At 49.0% G+C, this 17,760-nt stretch overlaps 1 protein-coding gene across 1 annotated transcript in view; it reads left to right on the forward strand.

The window, feature by feature from the left end:
* Positions 1-17,760, forward strand: part of LOC125944773 (uncharacterized) — a 69,512-nt gene that overhangs the window by 50,559 nt on the left and 1,193 nt on the right. The window contains exon 5 of the mRNA XM_049666031.1: positions 10,246-10,516. Coding sequence (XP_049521988.1) covers positions 10,246-10,516 — 271 coding nt within the window. The remainder of the gene's footprint in view (positions 1-10,245; positions 10,517-17,760) is intronic.

Here is a 17,760-nt window from a genome sequence, read left to right on the forward strand (position 1 = left end):
CTCGAGGGGTGCATCATTCTTCAATGTGCTGTACCGGTTGCGCTGGTGGAAGTACAACCAGATGAGCGGCCTGAACAAACAGCGGAGGTGACGAAGCAGGGTGTCTCAAGGCTTCTGCGTAGGTCGCCCGGTAGTGTACGGTCGGTGCAGGCATGGTGTTGGCCAAAGGCAAGGTGGACCGGAGCGCTTGGTGCACTTCATCTTTTACAACACTCGCAATAGAGCTCAACGTGGCTTGTGCCGTGCCGTAAACCTTGAGTATTTCTTCGCGCACAACGGCGGAGATGACTTCTCGAAGGTTGTCATTGTTGATTCCGATGGCCGTCAAAATGTCTGTAGTCGCCGCTCACTTTCCGCCCGTAAAAGTTCGAGCGATGCTGAAGCATCTTTTGCATACTTACAGCCTCGGATAAAAATTCGGCGACAGTCTTCGGAGGATTGCGCACAAGACCAGCGAAGAGCTGCTCTTTCACTCCTCGCGTCAGGTGACCCAACTTCTTGTCCTCGGTCATTCCAGGGTCTGTTCGGCTCGTTCGGTGCGATCAGCACTGCCATAGGTGCCTAGAAGCTGACGGCGGAACACTAGCCACGACGTGAGCTGCTCCTCACGGTTTTGAAACCATGTACGCGCGTGCCGTCGTCCAGGCAAAGGTAGACATTTCCTAGTTTAGTCGCGGCGTCCCATTCGTTGTATTCGGCCACGCGCTCGAAGTCGGCCATCCGGTCTTCGACGCTATGGCTCCCGTGGGTTCTTAATTGTGTACCGGTTTGTCATTGCGGTTTCCATACCGGTTGAGGTGGTCTGAAGCGCTGCGGTGTCTTCAGGAGGCAGTCCCCGGATCCTGCAGCTCGTCCGATGGGCGGCAGTATAGACTAACACTGGGATGGTGGTGCCACTCCTAGGAGGGGCCTGCGGTATGAGTGAGTAGTACCCAGCACCTCCACCACTTTGCCATGCGTCTTCAAAAGGGGCTGACGACGTTTACTGAGAGGAGCTGGCTCGAGGACAAAACGGCGGCGAGCTTCCTATACCACAATGCATACCCACTACGGTGGATCGGCCAAGAAGCCGGTGGTTAAACGGGTCGGGCGAGGGGGGGGGGGGGGATCTTGTGGGCAAAAGTATTGGGCATGAACAGTTTAAATTATCTAATGAAACTAGTTGGTGTTAGAGACGTTTTTTTTTCTTATAGGAAAACGTGTGCTTTTGAAGGAAGAGTAATCTAACAGGCAATCAATTTTAATCGGTTTAATTGAAATTTTCCAAATAATTTACAATAAATTAGTAAATTAACGTAAATTGGAATGTTTTAAACTCATAAACAATAAATCAGTAAATTAACTAGCTATTCTCCTTGTGTCACCAAGGAACTCGCATACGGCCCTGCTTACGTTCCTGTGGCTAAAACCCAATGTAGATGCCCCAAAGGATAGAATGTTTTCAGTATTTATAGCGATGCCCAATTTTCGGAATGAAATTTCGAAGCATTTCTTTCTCTGGATTGTGAATCAATGGCAGGTTAATAAAAGATCATCAATGGTTTTAGGTTCATTGCAGAAATGACATAGAGGGGACATCGCCAGACCTGCTCTGCGTAGATAAAAATTTAGGGGTGGAATACGGCATCGCAATTTTGCAAGGGAGATTTTCAATTTACGTCTGCGACACCATTGATTATCCCAAGGGTAAAGCAAATGCTTTAAGTCTGTGATTTGGAATGTCTGTTTTGCAGAGTACTTTAAATGAGGCAGTTTTCTAAACCTAGCCGCGGGGATATAAGCAGAAGTCCGGAGAACATACATGACTTTCATGTAGCGATGTACAGGGTCGTCCACTCTTAGTACGAACACGGCGCCGCGTGGCCGCGCTCCGCGGAGCGCCAGCGCACATGGCGCGGTCGCGCATCGAAGCTAAGCGGCGCAAGCGCACAGGGGCTTGGAGGCGGGGCTTCGTGTCGTCTGCTAAAGCGCGCGAGCGCGCTTTGCTTTAGCAGACAACAGGCGGCACAAACACGGCTCGCTCAGCACGCTTTGCTTTAGCAGACAACAGGCGGCACAAACACGGCTCGCTCGCGCGCTCCTCTTTAGCAGACAACAGGCGGCACAAACACGGCTCGCTGAGCGCGCTTTGCTTTAGCAGACAACAGGCGGCACAAACACGGCTCGCTGAGCGCGCTTTGCTTTAGCAGACAACAGTCGGCACAAACACGGCTCGCTCGCGCGCTTTAGCAGACGACACGAAGCACCGCCTCCAAGCCACTGTGCGCCTGCGCCGTTTAGCTTCGATGCGCGGCCGCGCCATGTGTGCTGGCGCTCCGCGGAGCGCGGCCACGCGGCGCCGTGTTCGTACTAAGAGTGGACGACCCTGTACGTGCAAGTGCGTCGGCCATTTCATTTAAAAAGAAACCACGGTGACCTGGTACCACGGAGTAAGATACCACGGAGCCGTGGTACCATCGGCTCCGCTTCGAAGTCGAGGCACTTTCTTTACATCTAGTAGGACATCACCTTTGTCTTTGCTGAAGTAACTATCAAGAATAAGCTGCTTCTCGAAGTGTCGCGAACATATTTTGTCCATTGCTTTAAGCGCTCACTTACCTTCAGGAATTTTTTACGCCACTGGTGCAGTAGTTGAAGATCAGATGGCGCCACGAAGAGCGAAAACTTCTCGCGTCCTTTTGCCATACCCAGATTTACAGCCGGGAGCAAAACACTTTCCTGTTTCTCAGTCTCTTCACGCACAAGTATCAAGATACCTTGTTCCGTCAGGCATGAATAAACATACTGCAGACATGGTAAACAAAGCGAGGAAGACGAAAATTTCGCACCTTCGCTTCCGCGCAGACGTAGAGTGAAAAACAAGTACTTCTGTTGTGTCTTTTTGTACAGCATCATTTATGGTCTGTTTCCTCTAAAGACATCTAAAAATGTTTCGTATGCGTGCATAAAAGCGCTACCGCGTGTTTATTTGCGCTTTTAATATTTGTGCGCATAATTTTTTTTTGTGTTTGATTGCTGTCAAATCGAGACGGCCGAGGGTTCCACGTTTGTAGCAGACGACTCGCTCTACGGGTGCCGCGCTGCCGGTTCTGCGGCGTCGTCGCCGCCGTCGCCGCCGGTCTCCGCCACTCAGCGCATGCGCACATGGAAGCAAGCTCTTGAGTGTTTTCCACGCGCCTCGACAGATGTCGCTACGCGATGTATAATTTACATTACACGGTTTGTCCCGAGCGAATGCGTTGAGCGGCGGCGGAGTCAGCGCTCCTGTTTATCTTACTCCGTGCCTAGTACCCATATTAAGTACACCAGCCGTAAGGTCAAGGTCGAAGGGGTTAATGTTTCTAGTTCATTCAAAACTCTACTGTCTGAGGATGAGGTGAGTGCTCTGCACACTGACAACGAATCTATTACTATTACTATAGAGCGGGGGTGGTTAGCACGCACACTTCTTACTCCTTGTGCCTCTGCTTTTGCACTGTCCCCACTACTACAGGTGACAATATACTAAGCTTTAGTGAGACATGGAACATGGTTCTGCAAGTATATGGTTACTGACTGCATGAAAATTGCTGTGCGACTGTGAACACGATATAAGAAAATATGACCCAGCATGGTAGCCCAGTGGCTTTAGCGTTGTGCTACTGAGCTCGAGGTTGCTGGTTTGGTCGCGGCATCGGCGGCCGTCTTCTGATGGGGCCGGAATGCAAAAGCGCGTTCGTACCATGCATTGGGTGCACGCTAAGAAACCTTAGGTGTTGAAAATTATTCTGGAGTAACCTACTGCGGTGCGCTTCATCATGAGATTATGGTTTTGACACGTATAAGACGGTGGACATTCCTTTTTTTTTCAAAAATATGAAATTGAAGACGAATGTTTGTCACCAGTTTTCACACAATAATTTGAGGAAATGGAAACTGATTACATAATTGTTCCCCACACTCTGACAGATTAATCGAATAAACATTATTGCAAAATCGCGGAGAGGAGCAATCTCTCTAATATGGAGCCCTTAGACAGAAACCCAATTAGCCTCGGCATGGTCGATCAGCCATTGATGGCCAGTCGCCGTCGTGTCGGTCAGCTGCTCTTCCTAGGAGGTGAGCGTGAGGTGCGGAGCAGGAGGAAAGTTAGGAATAGCTTGGAAGTTCCATGCAGTAGTGCGGGGTGGTTGCCGCAGTTAGAACATTTAGCTCGACTACAGGAAGGTTAGAGGTAGGAGTAGAAAAGGTGTATCGAGAAAGTGGTGGTCTGCAGTTTTCACCAACACACAGTATGTCGGGGAGTAAAGAAGGATGAGGGGCGGAGGTATTGTTGCCAAGAAAGTCTCATCAGGATAGTTTGGGACGTACACATCCCAAAGGTTGGTTGCGGTCTGATGGTGGCAGAGTAATCCCCAGCGACTCCATATGAGAGTTCTCGGGCCAGTGGATCAGCGCACTCATTAGTGGGGGATCGCTGCGTGCTCACGTACCCAGACTAACTGGAAAGCATGCACGGTGGCTGGTTTGAGTATAGACGTGGGGAGGGGGGTGCAAAGTGTTGAAAAGAAAACGCCGAGCCGTCTAGGAGTCCGTTACAATATAATTCGGGAGTGAAGGCGAGATAGAAGAGGTGGAAAGGATTGCCCTAGCATGTTCTTCCAGGAGGAAAATGTCGGTTACTCCGATCCGAGGCTGCGAATACAGGCATTAGATCGGAGTCGATTGCTATCGTGACCCTACCGCGTTCATCCCCTAAGTCGGCTATAGTCAAGAGCGCACGGTGTTGTAGCCCACATGATATTCAGGCCACAAGCAACGCGGCCAATAGCTCCGGCGGGTGGTCTGGCCAGTACGTTGCACGTGTAGGGGAATAGGGAATACCGTGAACGGGGAACGTACTGCAGGAAAAAGGGTCGTACATGTAAGGACAGCTGCAATGCGGGCTAACCTACTGAACTAAGATTTCGGCTCTCGGTTGTGGAGCGCAAGTGCATGAGCTGGGCGGCCCGGTGAGCTTTTATAAGTTCATCTGACTGTTATTCGCCCGAAGTCGCTTATGACTAAGGGTAGCCGTACGGCGAAGTGCAAGATTTTGTACTTTCCTTAGTAGACGTACATGTGCGTTCAGTGCCAGTTAGGTTGCGATAAGGTAGGTGGTATAGTAGGCGCGAGTGTGTCAAGGCCTGCCCAGTGTTTAAGGCGTCATCCTCTGTAAAGCCATGTCGGCAGTTATGGATCCGCCGAAGCGTGTGCAAGATTTGGTTACATTGATTGGTGTGTTCGCGAATGGTATGCGTTGCTTTGGCGTTGGCGTGTATAGTGAAACTGAGCTTCCGCATGGACGACTTCTGCGGACCGAGTTTGGCATCTAATGCAATGTTACGAAGCACATCTGTTCTTCGCGAACGTGATGAACGGTTATGGCGAGAAGCGCCAACTTAGTAGACGAACGTGCAAGACCTTCACGTTGGATAGGGGTAGCTGCTTCCTGCAAATTGGTTTTGATGTGTTCCAATGGAACCAGTCGTTACTCACACAGTGACATCGTATTCATAAGGAGCATGACCAACATCAGAGATACGATCGAGAAGGAAAAGGGGGGGGGGGGGGGGGGGGTGTCTTTGCATGGAAATGTTGAATAGGATTAGAGATAGCGCAGAGCCTTTCTGAGTGCCGAGATTTGCTATTCGTTCTCAGCCAGAGCTGATATCCCCAATGACAAAGCTGGCACATTGGTCACAAACACAGTTTTGGGTATAATCGTGCACTTTTGCACCGCAGCCAGTAATTGTTCAAGAATGAAATCGTGGGCGATGTTACCGAATGCCCGTTAAAGCCTCTAGCTAAGACACACGGTATGGTGCACAACTTGGATAGTCTATGCCACTGTGTTTCAGGAAGAGCATTATGTACTCAGTAGACGTGCCACTTTGATAACCAGAAAGAAGAAAGGGTATCGGGAGGGGCGGAGGTGTAAGAAAGAAATTTGTGTAGTCGCCGCTGCACATCTTTCCCGAGCAGCTTGCCGATGAACGAGTTGAGAAAAATCTGGTACGTGTTCTCGAAGGAGAAAGCTTGGGAATAAGCCTGGAAAACGCCTATCGGCAGATTACTAGATTTCCATGCCTCAGCTAAGTAATTTGTAAGTTGATTTGGGTCACAATCAGAGGTTATAAGGTAGCGAATACCGGATCCGGTCGCCACAAGGGGAAGTGTTACAGAGCATGTCGTTGAGCGCCGCGCGAATCTGAGAGACGGTTACCGGAGGCGTTAAAGGGACACTAAAGCAAAACAATAAATTAGCTTAGACTGATAAAATATTCTTCAAAAACTCTCCTGTCGTTAATTACACTGCAATAGGTCAATTATCAGAAGAGAAAATGAAGCTCAGATATAATTGTTTTGAATTTCGCCCGGAAAACCCAAAGTCAGCACTTCAGTGTGACGTCACGACTTCTAAAGTAATGTTTCGTATTTGGGCCGCGATGGCTCAGTAAAAGTTCGTGAAACTTGTCATATTCAGTCTTGGGCTCCTCTACAACACAATGGAGTCATACCGCTAAAGACTGAACTGAGACCTAGAGCACGCTAGCTGTCAAAATCCATGACGTCATGGTAAAATGGTGCGGGAAATTCAAGGTGGCGTCGCCGCTCAATAGACAGTTTTAGTTTAGCGTTAGCGTAATAGCGGGGTTACGGGAAATAGCGTTACCGTTCCGCAAACGAACTTTGCAGAAAGAGAGTTTTAGTATAGCGTGATAGCGTAGTTTACGTGCGGGACGCTATTCCATTACGCTTTGAATTTCGCATACATAGGGCACCTAATTCTATGTGTGTGTGCGTCCGGAAAGTGCGATAAGCAGCGCAATGGAAGCCAGGAGCGCGTTGTATTTTAACTTCACATGTTCGTCGATCTGCAACGAAACAGACAAGCAGTACAAGGTATCTACCATCGCCTCCGAAATCCTCCCATCTCAGAGGCCATATGCCGTCGTCGCGCCTATCTCCCGACTTTATCGATAGGTGGCGCTCGCATCTCGAAGAAAATTTCTTTCGTTAGGCTTAGGCGCGTTCGAAACGAGAAGCGATCTCGAAAACTCCGCTAAATTATCCATAAAAACATATTGTCGATCCTGCCTGAAGGTAAGCGAAAGCCATTTACGCAGTCATTTCCTACCAACGAAGTGAATTATTCAACAGCAACTCCAAATTCAGTTCGAAGCGGGCGGCCGGGACCGCCGCCATGTTTTACGTACACTACGTAAACACGCTAACACGGTAACGTTAACTCTGAGAAATAGCGTGCGCACGGTAAACGGTATGGCTCGTTTAGCGTTCTGCGCATGCGCATTTCGATCCCGCTATTCCGGTACGCCCGCTATTCCGGCAACCATGCTAAACTAAAACTGTCTAATGTGTGTTTTAACGCGATAGCGTTAAGGCCCCGTGCCGCAGAAAACCCGGCGTTGGTTTTGGCATCGGTGTCGGCACCGGCGTCCGCGGCCGCGACAATCATCCCCAACCACGCCGGCCCTCCGCATATATTATTGCGATAGCAATTATATGGACACTCAAAAGCAGATTTCTGCCGTCGCCGTCGCCGTCGCCGTTGCCGTCGCCGTCGCCGTCGCCGTGAGGTTCCGTATGACGTCATTTGGAGAAGAAATCTTCGCCGCGCGCCGAACGCTGTATGTGCGAGTGAAAGGGCGCGAGGGGCGCGTCTTTCACGCGGAGTGAACGCACGGCGGAGAACAAACGCGCGTTCTGCGCCGTGCTCGCTTAAGGGCTGCAGAAGTAGGCGTCTCTTTTCTCCTTTACAATCACCATATATGTAGAGCAAACGCGCCTTCTTCGGACGCGCGAGAGGCCGTGGGGGAGGGGGAGGGAAGGGAGGCGACGTTTAGCTGCGGCACCAAGTGCCTATTTATATCAGAGGCTCCAGCAACAGTCACCAACGCCGCACGCATTTTGAGCTAACGCGGGCAAAACGCCGATGGCGTCGACAACAGTTCTGCGTGTTGTTGCTACCAAAGCCGCTCACCTTACTTCGTATGACATTGCTGTGTTGCTATCGCATTCATTGCTTCGCCCTTAGGGCGAAACTGTGACATTTTTATTGCGATAGCAATTATATGGACACTCAAAAGCAGATTTCTGCCGTCGCCGTCGCCGTCGCCGTTGCCGTCGCCGTCGCCGTCGCCGTGAGGTTCCGTATGACGTCATTTGGAGAAGAAATCTTCGCCGCGCGCCGAACGCTGCATGTGCGAGTGAAAGGGCGCGAGGGGCGCGTCTTTCACGCGGAGTGAACGCACGGCGGAGAACAAACGCGCGTTCTGCGCCGTGCTCGCTTAAGGGCTGCAGAAGTAGGCGTCTCCGTTCTCCTTCACAATCACCATGTATGTAGAGCAAACGCGCCTTCTTCCGACGAGCGAGAGGCCGTGGGGGAGGGGGAGGGAAGGGAGGCGACGTTTAGCTGCGGCACGCAGTGCCTATTTATATCAGAGGCTCCGGCAACAGTCACCAACGCCGCACGCATTTTGAGGTAACGCGGGCAAAACGCCGATGGCGTCGACACCAGTTCTGCGTGTTGCCAATGCTGCTGCATGTCCAAGTTTATACAGCTGATAAAGCTAATATCATTACTCCGTATAGCTCTCTACAAGTTTGCTATCGCAATTGATGCTTCGCCTTTCAGGTGAAACTGCGACAACTTTTTAGGTATATGTATATACGACGCTTTCTTATATGACGTGCGGTATATTCGGGTTATATTGCCACACCATTCTATCACTGATGTTGCTCGTACCTTGTCTTACATTCTTGACAAAGCTATTCCTCGGAATTTTGAGAATGACAATCCACAAACAATTGTCATGAAACAAAACAACCACAGCGCATGCCTTTTATGGTAAACCTTCCCAGACTGAAATATTAAAAGTGCGAAACAAAAACGGAAACCTGAAGATGATTTATTTTTTTGGCGCGCTTGTGCACTATGACCGCGATCGGCCCAAGCAGGAGGTCACGTTTCTACCAGATAGCTCGCCGTCGTGCATAGCGTTCGACGCCAGTGTTTTCCGGTAACCATTACGGTTGCTTAAGCTGCAGTTGTCGGGAAGCCTGAGAAGCAGTCAGGGATATCTGAATGCTATTGCGTTCCACTCTTAAAAGCTAAGCTTAAGCGTCTTCCAAGGTTTTTTTCTTTTCTTTCTGACTTACCAAGCGGCTTCTCGCGGCAAGAGTGGTGTTTTCGGTATTGTGGAAGGGTAATCTACTGATACAGAAGAAATCATTTTCCCTTTAGTGTCCCTTTAAGGTAGTGTGTAGGGAAGACCCGCGTAGACCGCGTTACCTCGTACGTCTTGTGGGGGAGATAACGCTGTCGTAACTGCTCAAGCCATTCGGAGTCTGAGATGTTGGTTGTGCGGAGAAGTTTTTGAATGCACCTGATTTCTCTGATTTTGCTTGGCCGGACTGTATTAGACAACGTAGTAGAAACAAGGGACAGGCTGTACTGAGATTGTCATTTAGGTTGTCACAAAGCGATTGCCAGTTTCAACTGGTAACGCTATCGGTATAACAGGCAGCCTCAGCAGAGGTCTGTGCGATGCGCAGTCTCCACTTCCTGTTATATGCTGACGGCGCCTCGATTTGGTGGTCAAGCTACTACATGCTTCGATAGGTATCCAATGTGGGAATCTATGTACGGTCCATCTGGTTTTATGGTAAGGGTGCGCGTACAATGGTCTTGGTGGGTTCTGGGTCTACAGTGTCGGCACCCAAGCGGTGAGCAAGTAGGGTGCTGAAGTAGTGCAAGGCGTGGAAGGCGTCTAAAGTTTTCACTTACCATGTTCAGTAAATATTGCAGGACTTCTTTATTAAAACACTGGAAGATACTGTCATTCAAAACAATTCTGTTTTTTTCTGACTGCTTCAAACTACTTTCCTTTTCCTTTTTCCTGCACTTCTTGCCCCATTCACGGCTCCTCCTTTCGCTTTCCTGTGTATATGTTTTTCAAATGAAATAATAAACTGAACATCTGTATTAGTTAATTAGTTGGCAATGCTTTACTATTTATTGACGAAGAGTGGTCACAGCGTATTTAACGATGCTTGTAAATAATACTGTGAAAAACAATAAGTAGGCAATGCATATAGATGTATTTGTAGTCTACGAAGGAGTACTTTTTCTACTTACCTATGAAAATGGCGCAATAGGACGCCTTATTTGGGTAACTTTATTTTCTGCTGTTACTCTTGTAGGTACCCAATTCGCGGGACTGTTGACAAATTTCAGCAAGACAATCAACGCAGAGGGCCAAAAACGGTCGTGAGCAGAGTTTGTAAGGAGAGGTTCACGTGGAATTTTGAGAGTGGCATATGGAGTCCCTTTCCACTTCTAGTCAATGTTACTGTTCACCTGATGAAAGGAGGGAGGCAAGCTTTTCAGTTGGACTTGAACAACGCAACATCAATTGTGAAACAGCAACGGCTGGGCGTGAAGAAAACAAAAGTGGCGATTATTGAGCTAAAGGTAAGATTCATATTGTCACGTAGTGGTAGTGAAGAAAACAGTCGTAAAACTGTGTATGACGAAACTGATTCTTTATTGAGGGAACCTCCGTCCCCAAAAGCAAGCTACACTCGAAGCACAACGATAGCGGCGAACACAGTCGGCGATCGTCGAAATCTGATCAGCGGCGAAACGCGTCGGCTTTTATACACGAGTCATCGAAAGTTCCAGGTTAATCCCTGGTGCCCACGTGTCTTCCAGAAAGTTCTAGACAATTCGCGTCGCTCATACAGTCAGATTACATGAGCGTTGGTGACAACATACAATGGATAGAAGCATCGATAACGTTCGAGAATCTTCCGATACATGCAGGCGCGTCCTGTGCCTAGCGATAACGTTTGTTAGTCGGTGAGAAGCGGTCACCGGTGAAAGATCTTCTTTCTGGGGTTTTACGTGCCAAAACCAGTTGTGATTATGAGGCACGCCGTAGTGGAGGGCTCCGGATTAATTTTGACCACCTGGGGTTCTTTAACGTGCACTACAACGCAAGCACACGGGCGTTTTTGCATTTCGCCTCCATTGAAATGCGGCCGCCGCGGCCGGGATTTGATCCCGCGATCTCGTGCTCAGCAGCGCAACGCCTTAGCTCACTGAGCCACCCCGGCACGGGACCGGTGAAAGATAAACAATGTACGTGTCAATATGACATTTTATAATATTTCACAACTGTTAATCTCATGCGGTCATTTATTCAGCATATAGAGTCAATTTTTCAATCCCCAGTGGCACAAATGAATGAGTTCCAAGTTGAGTCACATCTTGCTCATTGCGACATGTACAAGTGCATGGCTTTCGATGGAGTCGGAATGCAAAAACGCCCGTGTGCTTGCGTTGTAGTTCACGTTAAAGAACCCCAGGTGGTCAAAATTAATCCGGAGCCCTTCACTACGGCATGCTTCATTATCAGAACTGGTTTCGGCATGTAAAACCCCAGAAAGAAAGAAGTGCACGGCACACTAAACAGGTAATGAAGCTTACTGCCCATACCTTGTACCATTTATGTAGCAAACCAGTGCTTCCCCAAGGTACATAACGACGTCCCAAAGTACGAGCGCGAGGTCGCGGGATCAAATCCCAGCCGTGGCGGCCGCATGTCGATGAGGCGTGAAATACAAAAACACCTGTGTCCCGTGCATTAGGGCACGCTAAAGATCCTCTGGTGGTCACACTTAATCAGGAGTCCCCCATTACGGCGTGCCTCATGATCAATTCGTTAGTTTGGAACGTAAAACCCCAGAATTCATTCATTACATCAGGGCTTTCCCAGAGCGGCGGCCTCGTTGTTGGAATTGGGGACCATGGTCACCAGTAGCGAGTCACAAAAAGGGTCGCTTTAGACTACGCTTTCGGTGCATCTTGAAAAGCTGCAGCTGCCCTACGCCACCAGGGAGTAACACGGAGGATAAGCGGGCCCAAGGCGTCATCCGTATCTCCATGACGAGCGTGACTCGTTGGTAGACGAGAGGTTGAAGCAACAAAGCAAGGAGCTTATGAACTTAACAGGAGAAATTAGTTCAAATATATTGGGACTTTAAGGCATTCTCTTAGTTGCAGGGTTATCGAGAGCATTATTAGTGGCGCCTACCTGTGTCCACTGATAATGTCACGTGGTAGAAGTATGTCACGTCACCTGATTGAAGTATGTATTCTGAGGAACATCCTTATCTGCGAGGAGTCTGAGCCACGAAGACAAATAAGTCCCGGCTCGGGGTGATGATGATATGTACAGATGAGGAAGATGACATGGAAATATTGTGCTAACACTAATTCCGCAGAAGAGTACTATGAAATGCGTCTTATGTAACGCTTTGAACGAGACACGCTCAGAATCTCTGTCCCGCGACAACGACGATTGGAGGTAATATAAACAGGTGAGGTGCGGTAATTAACAGGCGAATATCGCTCAGTAATGCCGTATGGTAACAGAAAACGACTGTGCAATTCATCACCTAAGCCGGGGACCGGTTCCAGAGTAATACTTCGTTGCCAGAGTAGAACGTCACACTGTGGTGAGTGGAGTCGTATCGACGCTTGCGAGCATCCTGGGAGCTGCTGGGATGGGGTCAATGCGGGCGAGGTGGCGGCAGTGGGCGAGACGGGAAACAAATTGTTCTGAAAAAATGCCAGGCCTGCGCGGCACACGCAGCACAGTCACAGCGTAAGCTAGACGAGCGTTTCGACTAGGGAGCCTACATGCAAAACGACAGTTCGGAGGAAGAAGAAGACGAGTTCTTGATCAGCTGCTGTTCCTGCTTCGCTTTGGTTTTTCATTCAACTTTTTGCGTACCGACGGCTCCGTGGCGGGTACAGTATCGAAAGCAATGACGGACGTTCCGCCCCCTCTGCCGCCACGGTTGGGGACTGGCCTCCAAGCTGAACGTCGGTCTGCTGCGTGCGACCATCTGCACATGACTCTGCCAGGGTCATCGAGCGGCTCTGACGTGGACGACATGGAATCCGACGGTGGATATACAGTGGCCACAAACCGCCGGTTAAAGAGGAAACTTCCCAGGACTTCAAGCGTGAGTGAGCTCAACTACAATAAGGCGCCCTCACAGCAAACGTATACAATCGCCTACATCCCCATCGCTGCTACTGGCAACCTCAATTTTCTTAATAGGCAAACTCTCACTGCCTATCTCGAGAGGCTGGCTCCAGGGCAAATCAGAGAGGTCCGTATTAATAACAGAAAAAACAGCCTTACTGTTGATGTTTCTACACGAAGCATCCTTGACACTTTAAAGGCTGTAACTCAGTTGGGAAATATCCTTGTCCGCTCATTCATCGTACAAGGAGGCAGTACCATGGCTGGTGTGATCTACGATGTGGATACAGATATTGATAATGGTGATCTCCCAACGCTAATATCCTCAACTGTCCATATCACAGACATACACCGTTTTGAACAGTCGAGGTGCATAAAGCTCATTTTTGAGGGAGACAGCTTACCATCACATGTGAAAGTGGGATATGTGAGACATCCTGTCCGTCCATACGTCCCAAGGCCATTACAGTGCCGTAAATGTCAGAAAATGGGGCACGTAAGTGCTGTGTGCTCAAACAGGATGACATGTCCCCGCTGTGGTGGTGATCATGATGAGTCGACGTATAATGGGTCTGACTTGAAATGCACTAACTGCGATGGGCCGCACAAGGCAACGTCGAAGGAGTGTCCAAAATTAAAGACTGAAATGTCCGTGCTAAGGAAAATGGTGCGAGATCGCTCTACACACAGAGAAGCGGCTACCAAGATACACCGCCGCCAGAGGCGCTCATGTAATCGCAGGAGGAGATCAGCATCGGCAACAGGACAACGGGTGCCTCATGAAAAGTCGACGCGCGCTCCTGTTCTTCCTCAATCGTCAGGGCCTGTAGCCACGTCTACTCTTCTGAACACCAAGGACACTACTATATGGCCTGCCCTGCCCTCTCGGAGTGCAGAACTGCAGCCAGAACGCCAGCATGAACGCGAAGCTTCGTCGTCGGATGGGCAAATCAAGGCAATGCTTACAAAATTGGTTCGTTCCTTGCGAATGCTGCTTATGGGAGTTAAGACGCCCGTTGCCAATGCGGCGGTGCAAATTCTCGACGCACTCGAACCGGTGCTTGCTGCTATATAAAAGATAGCAAGAACCATGGCATCATCAACTTCAATGCTGTCACTGCAGGAAAGGATCAGCCATTCCGTAATATTTCAATGGAACGCACGAGCTCTACGAGGTCGCCTCGGAGATTTTAAACAGAGACCGCTCAACTGCTCAAGTATCGATTTACAGTTATTGTGATATGCGAGCCGAATATGACTTCGAAATTTAGACTGTATGGTTATGAACAATTCGCGTCTGAGACAAGTGGAAATCCTAGCAAAGTCTTACTATGCGTGCGATGTGACCTCACGTACTCGCTAAACCAAATTCCAGTGCACAACAGCAACGAGTACGTTTCTATAACACTCAAGCTAAAGCGCCGCACAATCTCGGTCATCGGTGGCTATATTTCTCCCAGGGGAAGATTTGACGCTGGACACCTGAAACTTGTTCTTGACTCCAGCCAAGGACCTCATGTTATCGTAGGTGACTTCAACGCACACCACCATCTTTGGGGTAGCCGGGCCATAAACACTCGAGGAAGACAGCTTCTTGACTTCACAAACAGCAATGGTCTTGACATCCTAAACGACGGCTCACCAACATATTTGCGAAGCACAACGTACAGCAGCTGTCTCGATTTAGCTATCGCTTCACGATGCATTTCGTCTTCTGCTGCCTGGTGCACAGATGCTGAAACGTACGGCAGTGATCACCTACCTACTTATGTACAATTGAGATGGTTCACGAGACTCCCTAATCCTCATGCACAACGCACTGACTGGGATGCTTTTCAAAACAAACTGGAAGAGTCCTGCGGCTGTATAACTTCTCCGCAAGAGATTGAAGAGCAAATTACAGCAGCAATGCACGCAACAACAGACATCGTCGCAACATCACATTCCAGAACATCCGTTGATGTTGTATATGAGCATCTCCGGGCAGTCCGTCGTCGCGCCGAGAGGAAATACAGGCGAACTAAATTGATATCAGACTTGAGGACGTCACGTCGTGTGCAAAAGAAAATTCAAAGACGCTTAGAAAAGCTCCACAGACAGCGTTGGAGGTCCTTTTGCAGCAGCCTGGACCCAAGAAAACCATTGTCCACGATATGGCATGTTGTACGAGCCTTGCCATCTACTCCACAACAAGGACGTCCCTTCCGAGCTCTGGCTATCAATCAGATGCGCAGTGAGAAGGAGATCGCGGAAGATTTCTGCTTACATCTCTCCGGCTCTACAACAGTGGTATCTACGCTGTTCAGGTGCGCTCCCCCAACAGTGGACGATCGTCTCGACCTTCCATTCACGCTACAAGAGCTACGTGCTGCGCTCTCTTCTTCAAAACACTCAAGTGCGCCAGGGCCTGATGGCATTACCTATTCTACTCTACGCCATCAGGGCCCTCGAGCGACTGAAGAGCTTCTAGCTTTATATAATCTCTCTTTGGCCTCGGGAACGGTGCCTGCACATTGGAAGACAAGCAAGATCGTGGCATTATTGAAGCCAGGCAAGTCATTCCATGATATGCTTTCCTACAGACCAGTGGCGCTTGCCTGTTGTATAGGAAAAACCATGGAACGGATGGTTTTGATGCACCTAGAATGGTTTTTGGAGAAGCGTAATATATATCCAGACGCGATGACAGGTTTCCGAAAGGGTAGGTCGTCAATCGACAGCGTTATTGATCTAGTAACGACTGTTGAACATCAGAAACGTCGCCGTCGATTGACGGCTGCTGTCTTTCTGGATATCAAGGGTGCATTTGACAATGTTCTACATGATGCAATTTTAAATGCCCTTGAAGAATATGGCATTGGTGGCCGTATGCATCAGTGGATAGCCAGCTATCTTCGAGAGAGAACGATATTTATGACAACTCTAGACGGTCATACAAGGAACCATCCTGTCCACCGTGGGGTGCCTCAAGGAGGTGTACTGAGCCCAACCTTATTTAATGTTGTTCTCGTTGGACTCGTCAAAGAACTCATAGGCGCAGTCTCGGTCTCTGTGTACGCAGATGACATCTGTATTATGACGGTGTCGGAGAGTGTACGATGGAAACGCTAAGTCAAGCCATTGGTCTGTGGCTGGTAGCTGGTAGTTGTCTTAAGAACAGTGCTGGTGGTTCATCAAACTTTGGAAAGAATGGAAGAGAGGAAGAAAGTGCTGTGGTCGCTGAGGAGAATACGTGGTGCTCCATAGCGTAAAAAGATTCCAATGCATTTCTCCACAAAGTTCGGGAGTTAATATCTCGAAACTTGTGTCATCCTGAGAATTCGTTCCAAGTGGATCTGCCTTGCGAATTCCACGGCTAGAATTTCTAAGTTGCAATAGGGACCATTAGATAATTAGTTAAAATCTTCAATAGTGATTTTTTGTTAATTAGTCGATTATGCATTTAATTTTTTTTGTGCAAGTAATGTCCGCCTCTTCGAGTAGACCAGCTCATGAGCTAGAATTGTGCTATCTACCACAGGCTACCTTAAAATTTTTTGAATGTGTTCGCTGAAACAGCCGGTATATAAAGAGGTTGAAGATGGCTTGCGATACGGGCTTTTGCGGGTAGGCGTTGGTGGACGATGCGAGATTGGAAGCGGGCAACGAGAGAGAGCGCCGGCGTCTTGGTGCTTCTTTCCAGACCGGTATGTTATATTGAAGTCGGTACTCCTGTAAGCATATCACCCAGCGTCCAAGGCGACCCGATAAGTTCTTCAGAGAAGAGAGCCGGCACAACGTGTGATGGTCTGTAACCGGGCGGAATTTTCGCACAGCTCAATCAACAGCAAAGCATTCCTGCTCCTCAATGGTATAATTTTTCTCTGTTGTTGACAGACAACGACTGGCATAGGCAATGACTCGCTCACGAGAGGTACGGTCCATTTGGAAAGGTGTTTATTAACGTTCGACGCCAGCCGGAAGGGTTGCACGATGGGCACAAAGACAGTCTCAGCTGGCGTCAACAGCTCGCGATCTGCGCTCGCACCTCTAGCCAAGACAGTGTCCCACTGCCGCGTGCGTTGCTTCATCCCCACTACAGTACCCCGGCGGCGAAGGGAGGCCATCCTGGCGACTCAAGGCGACGTGAGAATAATGGGGTCATGATATGGCTTGAGGCGGCTCACGTGGACCACATGGCAGCCAAGACGACGCTTATAGGATGTTGGGTTGACCGGCTTAATAACATAGGTGACGGAAGATAGGCACTTGTGAGGGGCAGTGTCAGGCTCTGCTATAAGTATCTCTGAGGATTATAAACATCTTCTGTAGCCTTGGCGCAGAGATTTTTTACAAACCCGAAAAATTGAAGTGTCCATCAGGAGGCTGCGCTGCCGTATACCTACGTTAGCCTCCTACTAACACAGGTCTGGTCTGGTCCCCTTGGTCCCCTGGTCTGGTGAAGCGGAGACAATAGACCATTTCTTGTTGTCTTGTAGGCATTTTTATGTAAGAAGAAAAGGACTACTGGAAATCCCGATTCGGAATATTGGCCTAGATTTATCGGAGCCTGTGAGCCTATCTTTTGGAGCCTCTATTATTGGATTCAGCCACAGAAATGCTTGCTTGGCAACCCAAAATTATCTGATGAATATATTTGGTTACAATGCTAGACTGATCG

The sequence above is a fragment of the Dermacentor silvarum genome, chromosome 4, assembly GCF_013339745.2.
Source record: "Dermacentor silvarum isolate Dsil-2018 chromosome 4, BIME_Dsil_1.4, whole genome shotgun sequence".
Classification (NCBI taxonomy): Eukaryota; Metazoa; Arthropoda; class Arachnida; order Ixodida; family Ixodidae; genus Dermacentor; species Dermacentor silvarum.